This window comes from Vombatus ursinus, unplaced genomic scaffold (genome assembly GCF_900497805.2).
Source record: "Vombatus ursinus unplaced genomic scaffold, bare-nosed wombat genome assembly UNPS02014789.1, whole genome shotgun sequence".
Taxonomy (NCBI): Eukaryota; Metazoa; Chordata; class Mammalia; order Diprotodontia; family Vombatidae; genus Vombatus; species Vombatus ursinus.
The window spans coordinates 26654470-26672161 of NW_020954567.1; the positions used below are offsets into that span (position 1 = coordinate 26654470).

A 17692-nucleotide genomic window follows, 5' to 3' on the forward strand; every position below is an offset into this window, starting at 1 on the left:
TGCACACACATAAATATAACAACCCTTTAAGTGTTTCTGAAAGATTTGTATTGCATGTTGTATATTTGGAGGGGAGGTGACTTCTGGCTGCCTGAGAAAATACTGAGTATGTTGATGAATACTTACTTGGCTTATGGGACTTCCTTCAGATGGGAAGGAGAGAATGGAGGTGAGAAGTTTTAAACTGCAAACTATAGCCTTGGAGCATCAGCTGTATAGGAGAAGCTGGCCCTACCATGTCTCTTGACCTCCACAGCTTGCAGCTCTAGAGACTAGAGAGTGGATCTCCCTTAGGTGAGATCATTCTCTTTGTTTGAGCTGAGATCCTACTGCATTTCTGTATTGAAGAGACTATTACTCTTATGCAAACTTTGGTATTTCTGTATTTAGGGAAGGAGCAGATTTAGTAGAAGAAAAAGAAACCAAAGAAGACAGATGGAGTGGTCAAAGACATAGTAGAACTAAAACACCATAAAATCTAAGAGACTTTTTCAAGAAGGGCACCAATAGGAAATGTGGCAGAGGGGTCAAGCAGGATGAGGACTGAGAAAAGTTTATTGGATTTGAGAAAATAACTGGCTCATGTTTCCACAGCATCACTTCTTTTTGTTTCTGAAATGGCCTAAAGTTTTATAACTCAACACTATGTAGTTGGCAAAGCTGCTAACTTTAGGTAAGTAATTCTGCACCTAAGCCCAGTGTAACCTATGATCTAGGAAACTGGAGATGCAGTGGCAGAGAGCCAATGGCACAAGAGCCTGGTGGCAGCACCCCTCATACTAATATTCCTGCTTCCAGCCCAGCCTTCACAGGGGTATTAATTAACCTCCAAGTATTAATACACTTGGCAGATGTGGTGGTGACAATGATTTGGAGAGGCCCAGAAGACAGTTGGAAAGAAGGAGTGGGCCTAAGCCCTGGAAGTGATAGGGAAACAACTATGGAGAAGAGGTCAGCCCTCCCCATCAACTGCCAATCAGCTGCCATGCGAAGGCAAGCCATACTAGCTGAAGCAGCAAAGGCACCCTGAGGAAGAGACAGGAGGCAGCATGTGCCCAACAAGTGAAACCATCATCATCACCACCTTGACCATCTGGTCAAGAACCCTCTGGTCCTGATGGAGATAGCTCAGGACCCTAAACTCAAGAGTCTTGGGACAGCAATGTGCCCTCAGCCATCATCTTAGCAAAAACCCCTGTAGTGGTGTGGTCTGCTCCTGCAGGTACTATAGCCACAGTTATTGAATTCTCAAAGAGGAACGTTCTTAACCCCAAAGTCCTTGGTGCTGTCAAATGGTTCACCATCAGAAACTAATATGGCATTATCAGTGGAAATGGCATTAAAGAAGAGACATTAACATCAACTTTGCTGCTGTACTCTAAAGTTCCCAGGACTTTCTCCATCTGACTTAGAACTGAAACCTTCCATATATGTTGTCTCCACAGAATGTCAGCCCTTTGAGAGCAGGGACTGTCTTCTTTTCCTATTTGTGTCTCCAGCATTCAGCATAGTACTTTGCACATAGTAAGTGCTTAATAAATACTTTATTCTTTCATTCAAATAACTCTGCAGCAGACTTTCTGGAACAAGCCTCCTAGAAGAAAGATGTGTTCCTGAACTCAGCAATAGGCTGGCCAGAGAGTGATGAATAGTTTTGATGACAACAATTCTCTAAGACTGTCTACTAAGTTATAGAGAGGTTGCAATCTACTCACACCTGTGAAATGACTGATCTTTGATGTATTGAAATAATATAATAATATGTTAAAACTCTATTATTGCAATAGGCCACTTTGATGGAACAATAACATCCCTGAATTAATCTAAGAATGAATTGGGTACTCCCCAAAATATTAATTTTTTTTATGTTAATTATTTTTTGCTTGTTTTATATTTTGGTTTTTAGTATTCAATAAAGCTTCCTTTTAAAAGCTTTCTCTTTCCATCAAGGTTTTGCAACATGTGGGCTTTTGAATTCTACATTCAGTCCTATGGCACAGTTCTTTGAACGTAGTGAATGAATGAATGCATAGATGCATGGATAGATGGGGTGAAAGAATGAAAAATCGATTGAGTGATTAGTATGAGCCGAGCAATGGGATTATAAATAGAAGAGCAAGAGAGGCCCTGCTCTCAAGAAACTTGCATTCTAATTAGGGGAGATGACACATATAGGAGGGTTTAGCTGATGGAAAGATGGCAAGCCCCAGATGGCCTTAGGGTTTATCAGCAAGTTGCTTAGGGATGTGTAGGGCATAACAACAAGGTATATGGTAACGCCTGGTAGACCCTTGTTTTACCAGAAGGATTATAGTGGATGGCTTCTTGTTCCTCCGGGTATTAATACCCTTGGCAAATGTGGTGGTGACAATGATCTGGAGAGGCCCAGAAGACAATTGGAAAGGAAGGAGTGGGCCTAAGCACTGAAAGTGAGGGATTTCTGTTCCCTCATGGGGAAAGGGGAGGGATCATCTTCAGGTGGGGGGGGGAAGGGATAAAGAGAAAAAGGAATTAGCAGGAAGGTTAGGGGTAAGGGATCTTCATACTGCCTTCTTCCTGGCTCCTCTAGACACGGTTAGGATTAGCAGGCACATAATAAATATTTTTTTTTGCAAGATTTTTGCAAGTAGTGGACTTAAAATATTTGAGTCAAATCCTGCCTTTTGTTCAGTTCTTCCTGCTGAATACTGTGATCAAAGCTTCATTCTGGTTTCCGTGAGTCACCACCTGCTTATTTTGAGTAAGGTTGCTATCATCATAAAGGCTGAGTATTAGTGCCACCTAGTTACTTTTGTTTTGACGGTTATGGGTTAAAGACATTGCTTGGAGTAATCTTGCTTAAGCTTGTTTGGTCTGTCTTTCAGATTAACAGCATGGTGGGTTATTTCTTATGGCAAGACAAAAGCTGTCTTGAATGAGAACCTTTCTGAGCTCTATGTTTATTAATATTGTTCTTCCCCTCCCACTTCTGTTCCTCCTACCCCTGACCCAAAGGACAATTTTGTTGCCTTTTTTCCTTACCTGTATGGCTTTGCATTTCTGTTAGTATGCTGCAAAACTGTAATCATGGGTACTGATAGTGCAGTCGAACATAATTCAACTCTTATTACTGCATTTCAAGTATAATACTACATTGAAGTGTACACATGCATCTTTTTATTTAAATGTTTTTCTTCACTCATTTAGAACTAGGGCCAATCCAAAGATTAACTTCCTCCTACAATTGGGGGTTGGACTATGAACATCTCAAGTAGAGGAAATTCCCTGCTGAATATTTTTTATTATTGTTAATTAGAACTCAAGGTTTTATCTTGGGCATTCTTCTTTTCTCCCTCTATACTACTTCACTTAGTGATCTCATCAGCTCTCGTGGAATTTAGTTACCATCCCTGTGCTGATGATTCTCAGCAACTGACCCAAATTCTCTGCTGACTTCCAATCTAACATCTCCAATTGCTTCTCAGACTTCTCGAACTGGATGTCCAGTAGACATATTAAATTCAATATATCTAAAAGAGAACTTATTATTTTTCCCTATAAACCCTCCCCCCTCCTTACTTTCCTTTTACTGTAGAGTAGCGCTATCCTCCTAGTACCTCAAGCTCATAACTTAGGTGTCATCCTCAACTCCAGTGCCTGCCAATTTCACTTTTGCAGTATGTCCCCAATAAGCCCCTTTCTCTCCTTTGATGCTGCTACCACTCTGGTGCAGGCTGTCATCACCTCACACCTGAACTATTGGAATAGCCTGCTGGTGGGTCTGCCTGTCTCAAGTCCACTGCAATCTGTCCTCTATTTAGCCACCAAACTGATTTTCCTAAAGCACAAGTCTGATCATGTCACCTCTCCCGCCATATGCACTCATTAAATTCTAGTGTCACCTTCAGGATCAAATACAAAATCCTCTGGTTTTCAAAGACTTTTAAAGACCTTCATAACTTAACTCCCTCCTATCTTTCCAGCCCCCATATCTTACTTCCACCAAGTATTCTTCAATCCAGTGATACTGGACTTCTTGCTGTTCCGTGAACAAGACAATCTATCTCTTATATCCAGACATTTTCTCTAGCTGTCCCACATGACTGGAGCATTGTCTTCCCTCATTTCTGCTTACTGTATTCCCTGGCTTCCTTTATTTATTTTTATTTTTATTTTTATTTTTATTTTTTAGGCAGTTGGGGTTAAGTGACTTGCCCAGGGTCTCACAGCTAGTAAGTGTCAAGAGTTTAGTCTGAGGCAAGATTTGAACTCAGGTCCTCCTGACTTCAGGGCTGGTGCTCTATTCACTGTGCCACCTAGCTTCCCCGCTGGCTTCCTTTAAGTCTCAAATAAAATCCCATCTTCTTTTAATTCTAGTGCTTCCCTCTCTTATTTCCTATTTATCATGTATATAGCTTGTTTGTACACATTTGTTTACTTATTGTCCCCCTGATTAGATTGTGAACTCCTTGAGGGTAGGGATTCTCTTTTTATTTTTTGTATCTTTCAGCATTTAGCACTGTGCCTGGCACATATTAGGCACTTAATATGTTTACTGAATATTGTCCCCACTATGTATTCTCCCCCACCCCACCCGTATTTTTTTAGCTTCTTTTTGTGTGTTTTCCTCCATTAGACTGTAAGCTCCTTGAGGGCAAGGACTATTTCTTTTTTATATTTATATCTCTGGTGCTTAATACAGTGTCTGGCTCTTAGTAGGTGCTTAATAAATGCTTATTGACTGAATGACTGTCTCTAAACCCTGCTTTACATCCCATCCAGCCATTTACAGGCACTATTATCAGCATGAACATCCTGACATCTGCCCTGCCCTGACCTCTTTGCAATTTTAGCTCTTACTCTAGGTATGGGAACAATAATTAAACCAATACCATCCATTACCCTGACTACTGGATAGGCTGTGACAGTCTGCTTACCCTGGGAAGCCCAATAGCTATGTGGACCAAAACTCTCTTCCTAGTCCACTATATATGTTGTATTTGCCTATAAGAATAGAAGCTTCTAGCAGGCAGGGAAAGTGTATCTTTAGTGCCTGGCACATAGTACAGGCTCAATGAATTTTTGTTGATCGATAGCTTTCTTCTTTTTATCCTAATGCCATCTAAGAAGTTTTTCAGACACTCATGGATGATGTTATCTTATGTATATGGTGATCTGAAATTTAGGTCAGAGGAAAAGGAACAAATCCCCAAAATGTTAATATAATGTAATAAAAAATGTAATAATGTAATAAGTTGGCATGGAAGTTCTAAAGTTTATATAGTCTTTCTGAAAAGAGCCCAGTGTGAAAGGTTAACTGAGTGAAAGGGGGAAAAAGTTCTTATTGAAATGAGAAGGATTTTAAAGGGTGGGGAAAGATTAGAGAATAGGGAGAGGATATACTTTTCTCCTCTCTTCTTTTCCTGACCCCTTTAGAGCAAGATCTGTCAGCAACAATCCCTGGATTTGAAGCTCTGTCAGATATATGTGCAAGCTCTAGGAAGACTTGGACTGGCCATGGGGCAGGCAGACTTGGAGCTCTTTGCTTAGTCTTGCTCATTAAGATTTTAACTAAATTCCTTCCTTTTACCTCAATCATAGCCTGAACCTAGCTCTCTGCCCTTCCTATACAAACCTTATTTTTTGCCCCCTCTCTTAAGAAGGTGAGGATAGCCTAGGTGGAGGAAGCTCATGATTCTTTCTTCTGTGTTGTGCTAGTTACATTCCTAACCACTGATAGAGTTTATGCTTTCTTATCTAATGGCCTCATGACTATTTTTTTTAACTTCAACAGATATAATCATCTACATTTTTAAAAATTGATGTAATGTAGACCTTTGTTTTTTCTAACAGAGGACTATAAAGAGTAGACTTACTCACCTCAAATTTTGACTTAGAGCATTTCATGGGATCTCTTCTTGGCTCCCATCACTTTCTACCTTATATTGACTTATTTTTGTGCCTGTTATATCCCTCAATTAATTTGTAAGCTTCTTGAAGGCAGGAACTGTGTTGCTTTTCATTGTTGGATCCCCAGGACTTAGTGTAGTGCCTCCCATATAATTGGAACTTTTAATAAGAAGTTTGTTGAGTTGAATTGAGCAATATCAGAGATAGAATTTTCCTGTGCCAGGGAGGTTGGGGAGGGGGGAAAGGGAGAAGAGTAAAGGATAAGTGGGTGGGAGAATTAATTGCAGCAGGAAGCAGGTGTCAGAGGTAGAAGTAGAGTGGAACATCACAAAGCACATAGATGTATTGCAAAAAAAACTAGGTTGCTATGTACATTAGGCCTACAACTGTGCCTTTTGTCTGGTACGTAGCAGGCAAATTTCACTATTAAAAAGTATTAAGAATCCTCCCAACCAGTGCCCCAGGCAACTGTATAAGACTACAAATGACAGAGGGAATTCTTGGGGAGTTCCCTATGCTAATGAGATCACAGGTCCAAACAAAATATGGACAAAAAAATGTGTAATGGGTGTAACTAGGGGAAGTCCCTCTCTAGTTTTTCTGGCTAGCTAGAGTACATTCCATGAAGCATGTGCTTGAGCTCCTCTAGCAACTTCTTGGGACATAAACATCTCAATGCTAAAAGACTTGGCATTTTGGGATGAAATAGCCATTGACTTCCATGATGGCAGCAGGGCAGGGAATGGCATCAGTAAGGATAGAACTGAGCACTGAGCTAGGAAGAGCTACTTGTTCAGCAGACTTTAAAAGGAGTAACTCTACCCTCTTACTGTTCTTTCTCTTTCTTCCCAGAGCATGGAGCAAATGATTTTCTCTGCGATCTCCTGTTGGGTGGAGAAGGAAGGGTTGGGCATTGCTTTCATTTGCTAGCTGGAGCAGGGGTTCTGCTAGATGAGTGTGGGCTTGGGGCTCTGGTTGCCTCTTTTACTATGAGTTTCTCTGAGCATAACATTGATCCTGAAAGATGGACTTTTCAAGAGTTCCTATCTTGAATCTAGCTATTCCTAGGTTCCCTAGGTATGTTTGGTTATACGTTGGGAGGCTCTCCTATGGTTCCTGGAGAAGATGACTACTGACAGGAGAAGGAGCCCCGAAGCTGCCCTGGCTTGCCCTGGACCTGGGAGGAGTAGTTTGGACAGTGAAGAGCCAAGGTGATAGTGAAACTCTAATTGAGTCGTCTCATAAACTAGCTCATGTTTTGATGTTTTAAGTACCAACTTCTAAGTTCCTTTTTAATTGTTTAAATTTTTTGTCAGTTTTTGTCAATATGCTTTTGTGAGTCTTGTGGACTTGGCATTTCTTTTGTGTGAAGTAAATAAATAGTTGTCCTGTATGTGATTTACATTGTATGTTGAGTATTTTTCTATTCCTTCTGTTTAGTTACCTTTTCCATGTCCAAATCTAAGTTTTAAGTGATTTTCCTTTGGGTTCTGAGGAGAGGTGTAAAGAGACAAAGAGTTGGAATAAAAGAACCTGGCCCTTAAGAAGAGGGACCCCTAAATTCACCAGACTGTGTGAATGGATCCAGAGCTTGAGGGTCCTTGAGAGGGAGAGAGGGAAGTTCCCAGTATCCCTGGAGCCATTAGCAGTTTTGACTGGTTACATTAAAAATATGGAGAAACTTAGCATTTTTGTTGTTGCTGAAATTCACATGACTCTTTTGAGACTTTCAGTGACCTTGTAAGGCAGTATGACTTACTGCATAAGGACCTCAACCTGCAGTAAAGATCTGGGTTCAATTCCTGCCTCAAATACTTAGTAGCTCTGTGACCCTGGACAAGTCATAATTTTTCTGTGCCTCAATTTCCTTATCTATAAAATAAGGGGTAGTGATGGTGGTTTCCTCTGAGGTCCTTTCCGGCTCCAAATTTATAATCCTGCAAGCATGTAGGTATTACTAATTTTATTATCTTAATTTTACAGATGAAGGAATTTTAGCTCAGGGGTACACTTTGTCTTCTCAACTTTAAAGTAATTCAATTTAATTCAGTTAGCTTTTTAAATTACCTACCATGTACTAGCCTAGATTCTAGTGGTACAAAGACAAAAAAGGTCCTTGCCCTCAAGGAACTTTTAGTCCACTGGGGAAGGAGAAGAACACAACCTATAAACAAATATAGAATATATATATATATACATATATATATACATAATTTTTTTGGAGTGGCACTAAAGATTAGGAGAATCAGTTGTACCATGGTGAGTTTTTTTTTCTTTGACATGTATACTAACCCTACATAACAATGATTTTGTATCACATTTTGGGAATTTCTCATTTTTTTTCTAGGGCCTTACAAAATTTAATAAGTGAGAAGGAATGGATTTCACGAAGAAAAAAATATTCACTCCTGCAGCTTTATTAGTATTACATAAACAGAATATAGTTAGTTTTCAAACAGTAATCCTGAGGACAGAACCAAAGAGAAAAAGGCCAGAGACTTTTTTTTTTAATTCAGAAAAGGAAAATTGATTCCCTCCAAAATGTTAAAATATCATTAGTTCTCTCTTAATCTGTCTATAACACTGCTGAAGGCTACATCCTAAAACACATAGTAAAGGCATAATATTATTGACTTGAAAAGAAAGCTGACATGTTTAAAGCTAAGAAATCCACATAATCCAGGTTATTTACTTATTGTGTTAGGTTTTACATGTTAGAGTAGCAATTACTACATACAGATTTTTCTAAAAAAAAGAAAAAAGAAAGAAAAAGAGATCTCTTTGTAATAGAAAAAAGAGAAATTTGAGATATTAAAATATTATACCTCAAATTACTCAATATCTTCATCTTCCATGCTGGCCTGCTCCAGTGCATGGATCTCCCTTTCGGGAAGTAACCCATACTCATTAAGAAAAGACTCAACATCCACAGCAAAAAAATCTTCTGCAAACTGCTCAGTGACACTAATGAAATTGCTGATAAGCTCCCCACCTTTGTAGACCAGCAATGTTGGAAGTACATCTGAGGAGAAGCGATCCCCGGCACCTGTGTTAGAAGCTTTGATTTTACAAAACTTTACCATGGAGTATTCTACAGCAAGGCAGTTTAAGCTATTGTTCAAGGCCTCACAGCCCTTAATACCATCCTCATAGATGTGAACGATGACTGTGGTGATCTTCTGTTCCTTCTCAATGGCTTCCAAGAACTGCTCCCCACTCTCCAGCTCAATTACAAACCCATACCTGGGTCCAAAGCTCAGCTTCTGGTGCATGTCTTGCATGCATTGTTTACGGTATTTACGGAGGCAGTCCTCATCCTCTTTGTCCTGGTGGATGAGTTCATATTCTTGCACACTCATCTGTGACAACAAACAAACAAACAAACCCATATCTGACCATGTCACTGCCCTACTCAGTCAATATCAATGACTATCTATTGCCTCTAGGATAAAATATAAATTCCTCTGTTTAGCTTTTAAAGACCTTCACAACCTGGCCCCAACCTAAATCTCCCATCTCATCCCCACAAAATGCAATCCAACCAAACTGGCCTTCTCTCTTTTCCTCATTTGTAATACTCTACCTCTCATTTCTGTGTCTTTGCTCTGACCAAGCCCCATAAGTCGAATACAATCCCTACTCATCCCTGCCTCAACAAAGGATTCTCTTCTTTTAGACTTAGCTGAAGTACCACATTGTACATTAAGCCTTTTCTGATTCCTCTGATTGCTAGTGGCTTCCCTTCCTAACCACCTGGTATTTAACCTTATTGTATTTAATCTCATTACATATGTATATATGTATATACACACATATGTTCCTCATGTGTAGCGATTGTTTTTTTTTTTTTTTGTATTTGTATCCCTAGTATTTATCATGGTACCTGACAAATGGTAGCCACTTAATAAATGCTTATTGATTGATTGATTAAAGGATGAGGTGTTAGTGGCAAGAGCAATAGATTTTGGGTTTATTTTGTTCCTGTTTTCCCATCCATGCAATGGTGAATATGTAATAAGATATTTATGACAGGGATTTTGAAAAGCACAAGTACAATGAATTAGATCCATTAGAATGGAAGCTCTTGGGGAAGGAAGGAAGGAAGAAAGAAAGAAACAAAGGAAAGGAAAGGAAAGAAGGAAGACAGAAAACAAGCATTTATTAAGCACCTACTATATGCCGGGCTCTGTGCTAAGCACTTTATAAATATCTCATTTGATCCTCACAACAACCCTGGGGAGGGATGCTATTATTATCCACATTTTACAGTTGAAGAAACTGAAGCAGAGAACTATTAAATGAGTTGTCTGGGATCACACAGCTAGTCTGTGTCTAAGGCCTAATTTGAACTCAGATTTTCCTGACTCCAGACCTAGCACTCTTATTCACTTGAACTATCTCAGCTGCTTCTGAAGGAAAGGACTATTTTTTTTGTTTGTTCTTGTTCTTCTTTCCCCAGTGCTTAGCACAAAGTAAAGTATTTAGAATCATGGTCCTTTAGAATTTGAAGACATCTTAGTGGTTATTTTATCTAAGCCCCACATTTTACAGATGTGAAAACTGAGGCCACAGAAAGATAAGTGACTTGCCTTAAAGTTACACAGTGGCAGAGCCCAGATTCAAATCAGGTCCTCCAACTCCAAATCCCATGCTCCTTTCCTCTCCCTGCACTGTAATAAATGTAGACTCAAAATCCTGGCTTGTGTTACTTGCTAGCTGTGTGAACTTAAGCAAATCACATAACCTCTCTGTGCCTCAGTTTCTTTTTTTATAAAATAAGGGTTTTAGATGAAATGATGGCCTTCCAGATTTAAGTTGAGGGCTGACAAGTGACATGTTCCTCTATTTCCTATACCTACATTCTTCTATTGGAGCAATTTTCCAAAGTTTCATGTATTAGTCTTAAAAAATCCAATCCGATCTAATCCATTTCAACAAACATTTATGGATCCCCTACTTCATGTAAGGCACAGGGCTGGTGCTTGAGAATACAAGTACAAAACCAAAACAGTTCTTGCCCACAAGGGCCTTCGATTCTGCTGAACCCAAAACCTTTACATACCACTTTTTACTTTTCAAAATTCTTTCATTAATATCTTTTCAAATCCCCACAACTTTGTTATGTAGACAGAGGAGGTTATTATCTATTATTATTATTATTATTATTATTATCTATTACCTATTATTATCCTTTTACAGGCAGGAAAAAGGAAGCAGAGAAAGTTATTTGTTCAAGGTCATAGTAAGTCATGAACTGGAAATGAAACTTTTTCAACCCCTAATCATGCCCTCTTTTTGCTTCCTTCGGTTGTTCCAAGAGGGCCAAATGCATAACTAAAGAGCACTGTGTATTTGCTCAGGATAATATCTCTATGACAGCAAAACAAAAACATTAACCTACTAAACTGTGTTGGGAGTAGAAAATTCAGTTGAAATCATAATTGAGTGTCATAAAGTTTTTAAAACCCTGGAGTCCATTCACTGGGGGGCTGATTTCAATCTGCCTCATTTGCATGATTTATACTTACCTTTTCTTGCAAAAATAACATCATCTCTTCTTCTTACCTTTCTGCTGAATCTTTCTTTTGTGTCTTTATCATCGCGACATTGAGGAGAAGACATTTGTCTGAGAATTTCCTTCTTGTTAGGTGGGATGGAATCATCATCTTCACTTTCCAACTTAAACTTTCTCCAATCATTGATAACTCCTTTGGGGCCTGGAATAAAGGAGATTTGTTATTTGCTCTTTAGACTATCAGGAGGGCAGCTTGTACTTCTGAAGTTTATATACGTGTTGTCTTAGAAACAGACTTGTCTTCTCCTGCTGGTGAAACCAATGACTTGCTGGGGCTGGATGTCTCTGATTGCCTTGATAATAAAAACACCCTCCTGTTTTAAGCATGTTAAATAGGTTTTGGCATAGAATCATCCAAAAGCCTCTGCATTATGAATATGTGAGTTATGTACATATCAACAAAAGAACACTTAAAATCACTGTGATATAATAATTAGATTACAATCATAGGATGAAGGGGAATTGCTAGTATTGTACTCTCTTTCCTTCTTTCCCTATTGTACCCCTAGTTAAACTTTAAAATCTAATACAAATGTTATCTGCTTCAAGAAGTCTTCTCCCATCTGCAAGTCAGGAATGACCTTCCCTCTCTGACCTCAAATAGCATTTTCTTTTGTCACTCTTTTATATTTTAATACTTCTGTGTTAACTTTATACATTTATCACTATAGCTATTTTGGCATCATCCCTCTGGTACACTCCTTGAGAGCAGAAGTCATATTTTGTCTAAATTTTTTTTTATCACTTTCAGTGCTAGCACACTGTTTTCCATACAGTAGGTGCTTAATAAATGTGTGCTGTACCATTATAGTAGAGGTAATATTTAGGTAGGTACCTGAGTAAATTATAAGAGGACGGAGAAGTAGAAAATGAAACAGTTCTAAGTTCTCTGAGATCTAGAAAAAAATAAGGAAATCTCAACTCTAGGAAGGCAACTTAATGTAGGCTTTAGATTTGTTTTCAATTAAATAAGGGAATGTTTTGCTTAGTGTGTTTTTTACCTGTGTGTGTGGCCTGTCCTTCAAAATCCTCTTCCAAACTGAGGCTTTTAGTTTCCTCCATTTTTGTTTCGGGGTTTGACATGATCTGTGTGGTCAACAAAGAAATCAATAGATGAGTGATAGATGGCTCTAGAATACATAGCTGAATCATATCATTTCCTACAGTTCCTAGGTTTGATGATAGACTAACATTTGCAATAAATGACAGGATGTTAAGCATTTATACACAGGTTTAAATAACAAGAGTTTTGACCAATACCCAGTCCAAAATAGTTTTCCTGTATTGGGCCATATACTTTGTGAACAAGGTTCATTACTTTGTAAAGTTATTGTGTAAGGCTGTTATCTTATCACTATTTGAATTGTACAAGTGAAGAAGAGGTTTTGCCTGGTCAATGGCCTGAGGCCAGCTTTTCTATCAGAACTAGAAAAAGATACTCTATCAGTGAACACTTCCTAAAAAACACAAATAGACTAATACCTTCCTCGTCAAGATCTCAGCTGTCTAGCAATGTTGCCTGTCTAGAGCACAACTGAGGATTGGGTAGAAACCAAAACGATGTTTGAGAAGTCAAAATAAAGATCCCAGGATTCTTGCACCAAAGAAAATAAGCACATATGCTTTATTTATTAATAGGCAAGTGTTCATATAGGGACTATTTACTTTTACTTTGCATGTATTTTTAATGGGGTTGGTTGTCTTATTTCTTAACCCAAAACAAATTGGAAGCCAGAAATTACATCGAAGGGAGGGACTGGTATAGGCAAGTATACTTTCTGTGGTACTCACTATAATAAGAAGTAAAATGTCAACCGAACCTGGCAGCAGAAGAGAAGAAAGAACTCTTTTTTAAAAAAAGTAAATATGAGACCTAAGATATTGTAGTGTTTAACTGAGACATACATACTTCAGTAGACTTAGAGGACATCATTGTGCAATACATAATTTTCATAATGATCCTGACATTAAGAAAAGCTTAAATTTTGTTCAGAATATTCTAAGAAAGAAGGGAAATGTGCCAGAGGTGGTGTTGTATACCTGTAATCTCTGCTACTAGGGGATACTGAGGCTGAAAGAGCATTGGAGTTTGGGAGTTCTGAGCTTCAGGAGGGCTACAGTCAGTCAGGTGTGTCCACACTAAGTCTAGCACCAATAAGGTAAGCCCTTGGGAGCAGGAGCCACCAGGCTGCATAAGGAGGAAGTCAAATAGCTCAGGTTGGAAATTGAGTAGGTCAAAGCTTCTATGCCAATCAGCAATGGAATCCTAACCATAATTGGCCATCATACTTCCGGTATTGATGAGATAAGGAGATGAGAAAATAAAATGATAAAATGTAAATAAAGCACTTTGCACACTTTAAAGCACTATATAAATGTTAGTTATAATTTTATGAAAAGTAAAAGAGAAACAAAGAGATACTGTTCATGAGTCATACAGCTAGAAGTATGAGAAAGGAAGTGAGCTATAAATTAATTCAGCAATAATTAAAGGTGAAGCACAAAAACAGCAGTAACTCAATTTTATAGAATATAAACAACTCTTTAATAGCACTGTAACTATTAACTATCTAAGAAAGTAAAGAGGGGAAAATCTGTAGTCATCAAAAATAATTGCTGGGTAACTTAGTACTTTATTATTTTTTTTCTTTATCTGCTGCTCTGCCTGGTTTTGAACTCCACAGAAAAAAATGTCCTGATACTGGGTACCCCTCAATGTCCCTCCCACCCTTTTTCTGTCTCTTTTTGTGTTGTTTCTTCTCATTAGTTGTAAGCTCCTTGTGGGCAGGAACTGTCTTTATTTTCTTTACTAATTATATCCCCAGTGCTTCATACACAGTACGTGTTTAATAAATATTTATTGGATTGGAAAAATAAACTTACATTAAGCCATCAGCATTTATGCATGTTACCAACAAAGTCTGGCAGGGGGAGATAGAAAGTGAAATTCTCTTAATATTACAGAAAGTAAAATACTTGTGATTTTATTTGCGAAGAATCAAACTTGAAGCTCTCCTGCAGCCCTACTTACCTGAATTTATGAACAAAACTACAAAATATCCTTTATAGAAATAAATCAGAGAAATATTAATTGCTCAAGGGTAGGCCAAGCCAACATAATAAAAATGGCGATACTACCTAAATCCATTTACTTATTCTGTGCCATGTCAATTGAACTACCAAAGGATTACTTTATAAAGCTAGAAAAGAGAATAATAAAAGTAATAACAACATTCATAAAGAAGGAACAAAATATATAGTATTTTTTAAGCATTTTCACATTTTATTTTATTTTTTTTTTCAGCCAAAGACAAGGTTTATTAGAACATCCATCATATTGGGCAGACTCTTAAGGAGTTTGAACATGGGTGAGCCATGGCTAGATTATAAGAATCTGACCAGTGGCTAGATTATAAGAATCTAAGCCTTGGCTAGATTTTAAGAATCTCAGCTAACTTGGTACTTTAAAATAAAAGTTATATTAAAAATTAAAAATGGCAAAACACCTAGTAACTTTTGTAGAACTGTTTAGTGCCCAGAATGCTTTAGCTTTGAGTTAAAGACTTTTCTTCCTTCTGAATTTTGAGAGAACAAGATGCTTACTTCAGGTACTTATTATGTACAAGAAATATAGTGTTTAAACAACTCTGAAAACAGTTTTCTTACCAATAACTAAGAAAGAGAAATAATACTTGGTGTCTTTGCTTCTGCTAAGATGAAAGCCCACAGTGAAAGAAAGGAAAGCTGATTACTGTTAAAAAAAAAAAAATTGAGGCGTCACCTTGCTGAGAAGGTAATCCAATCCTCAAGACAAGCTTTAGGTCACATAGACAAAGCTAGTCATTGTAGAATGGCTCCAGCTGAAATAGGGGTAATTTTGACCTATGTTCATGGATTGAGGGTATGGATGGGGCGGGGGCAGGTATGTAACAGTAACTACCAACAGTAGCATTGATGCCCTCATAAGGAAGGGACAGAAAAAAAATGGAGGAAAAAATTATATTGCCTTGCTTTTCTCAATGCAGGACAGGAGAGATGGACTTTTCTTTGTCATCATCCACATTCCTGTTAATACTGCTAAATCATCTAAACTGCTCTCCAACTTCCTTCTCTAATATGAAGCCATTTGTCCTAATTTTAGCTTTATTTCATTCATTCATTGATTCATCCATTATTCAATATACTTTCATTGTGTACCAAATGCATTTTTGAAGATATCTCTACATTCAGACTTTTTAGCCTGGAGTTCACAGACAACAGATTTCTGGGGATCCATGAACTGGGATGGGGAAAAATACACCTTTATTTTCTCTAACATCTAATTGAAATTTAGCATTTTTCTTCAATTATGAATGTGCGCAAAAACCATTATCCTGAGAAGGGGTCCATAGGCTTCACCATACTACTGAAGGGGTCTATGACAAAAAAAAAAAAGTTAAGAACCTCTGGGTCCAGACTGTGATCAAATGAAGTAATGTATCCAAAGCACTTTGGACACACATTGTACAAGATGTACCAAAAGTCTTAGTGAACTGTGCCAAGACTTTGGGGACACCCTATATAAATGTTAGCCCTATAGCTTTCTCTGGGCAAGATTTTATTTTTTAAATCAAGAAAAACATTTGTCCCATAACATCATGAGTAGTGGTTAATATCCATGTCCACTTAGTCCTAGGCAATTCACTTAACCCCTTAATGTCCCCTGCAACACTCCAAGACTGTTAGGTTGCAGACCAAGTGCCCCTAGAACCTCCATTGTATTGCTTCCCAGAGGTGTCTTACAGAGGATAAGATCACAGGTCTGGACCAAAAGAAGGGGGGAAGACTAAAAAAAAAAAAAAAAAAGAGGAAATCCACAATTATGGCTGAAACAGAATGAAGATTTTAGAACATTGCCAATAGAATCATATAAAGTATTGTGTGATGTCAAACAAATATGTTTTTATCAGAAAGAAGTGAGAAACTGGGGCAAGGTGACAGAGAAAACTGTCAGCTTCACTTAGGGATTGCCATTGTTCAGGGAGGGTTACCAGATTGGTTACCTTATCTGATTAAAAAGAGTTATGACTATGACGCAGTTTCTTCTTGGTCAGAGCAAGGCAGTTTTAGGCCATTGCAATTGTGCATTTCGCTCATTCTTAAAAGCTTATTGACATTCAATAAGAGTCTTGGTCATGAGAACTCAGTGACAGAGTACCTTATTAAATTTTAAAGGGCTACCACTCTCAGGTTTTACTATTCTCTATGTATATACATAGATACATACATTAAAATGCTTGATAGATATGTGATTTAATTGGTGTGGGTACTTGCTTCTTCCACCAGTGCTTATTGATGGACTTACTGACCCTTCCATGGGTGAGTGACTAGTGTTTAAGGGCTACTATGGCTAGAAAGATCCATCCCTATCTAAGGTTTTTTTTTTTTTTTTTTTTTTTTTAGTGAAGGCAATTGGGGTTAAGTGACTTGCCCAGGGTTACACAGCTAGTAAGTGTTGTGTGTCTGAAGCTGAATTTGAACTCAAGTCCTCCTGACTCCAGAGCCAGTGCTCTATCCACTGCGCCACCTAGCTGCCCCTCCTATCTAAGTTCTTGCCACCAACTTGATCATATCCTTTTCCAAACTTAACTTGGCTGGTCCTCAAACAGCAAATGTCCACTCTTATTACTGGTGGACTTATCCTTAAAACTGTTCTAGATTGGTAGGACCTGAGAGAACTTGTACAGCACCAGCATTATCTTTTGATAATCCAGGCTCACCCCCTTGCCATGAAGAGGCAATGGAAGGGAAGAGGAAAGAGAAAGGAATAAGCATTTATATCATCCCTACTATGTAGCAGGCACTGTGCTAACTCATTTGATCCTCAGAACAACAACAGGTGCTATTATTATTCCGATTATGCAGTCTAAGAAACATAGAGGTTAAGTGATTTGCCCAGGGTCATATAACTAGTAAGTGTCTGAGATTGGATTTGAACTCGGGTCTTTCTGACTCTAGGCCCAATGATCTATCCATCATACCACTTAGCTTCCAATGAAATGGGACTTCAATGGAGGAAAAGTGAAAGTAACTAATCTTAATCAGAATGAATAGTTAAATTAACTTTCCATCATTCTTGGTGCTCACTTTATATTCTGTGGGGATATAGTAGTAGAAGTAGTAGTAGTAGTAGTAGTAGTAGTAGTAGTAGTAGTAGTAGTAGTAGTAGTAGTAGTAGTAGTAGTAGTA

At 38.2% G+C, this 17692-nt stretch overlaps 1 protein-coding gene across 2 annotated transcripts in view; it reads right to left on the reverse strand.

The window, feature by feature from the left end:
• Window positions 1–8290: 8290 nt before the first annotated feature.
• Window positions 8291–17692, reverse strand: part of PDC (phosducin) — a 24076-nt gene continuing 14674 nt past the window's right edge. For both annotated transcript variants that reach the window (XM_027868504.1, XM_027868506.1), the window contains 3 exons: window positions 12466–12550; window positions 11455–11606; window positions 8291–9248 (listed from right to left, as the gene is read on the reverse strand). In XM_027868504.1, coding sequence (XP_027724305.1) covers window positions 8721–9248; window positions 11455–11606; window positions 12466–12550 — 765 coding nt within the window. In that variant the 3' untranslated portion in view covers window positions 8291–8720. The remainder of the gene's footprint in view (window positions 9249–11454; window positions 11607–12465; window positions 12551–17692) is intronic.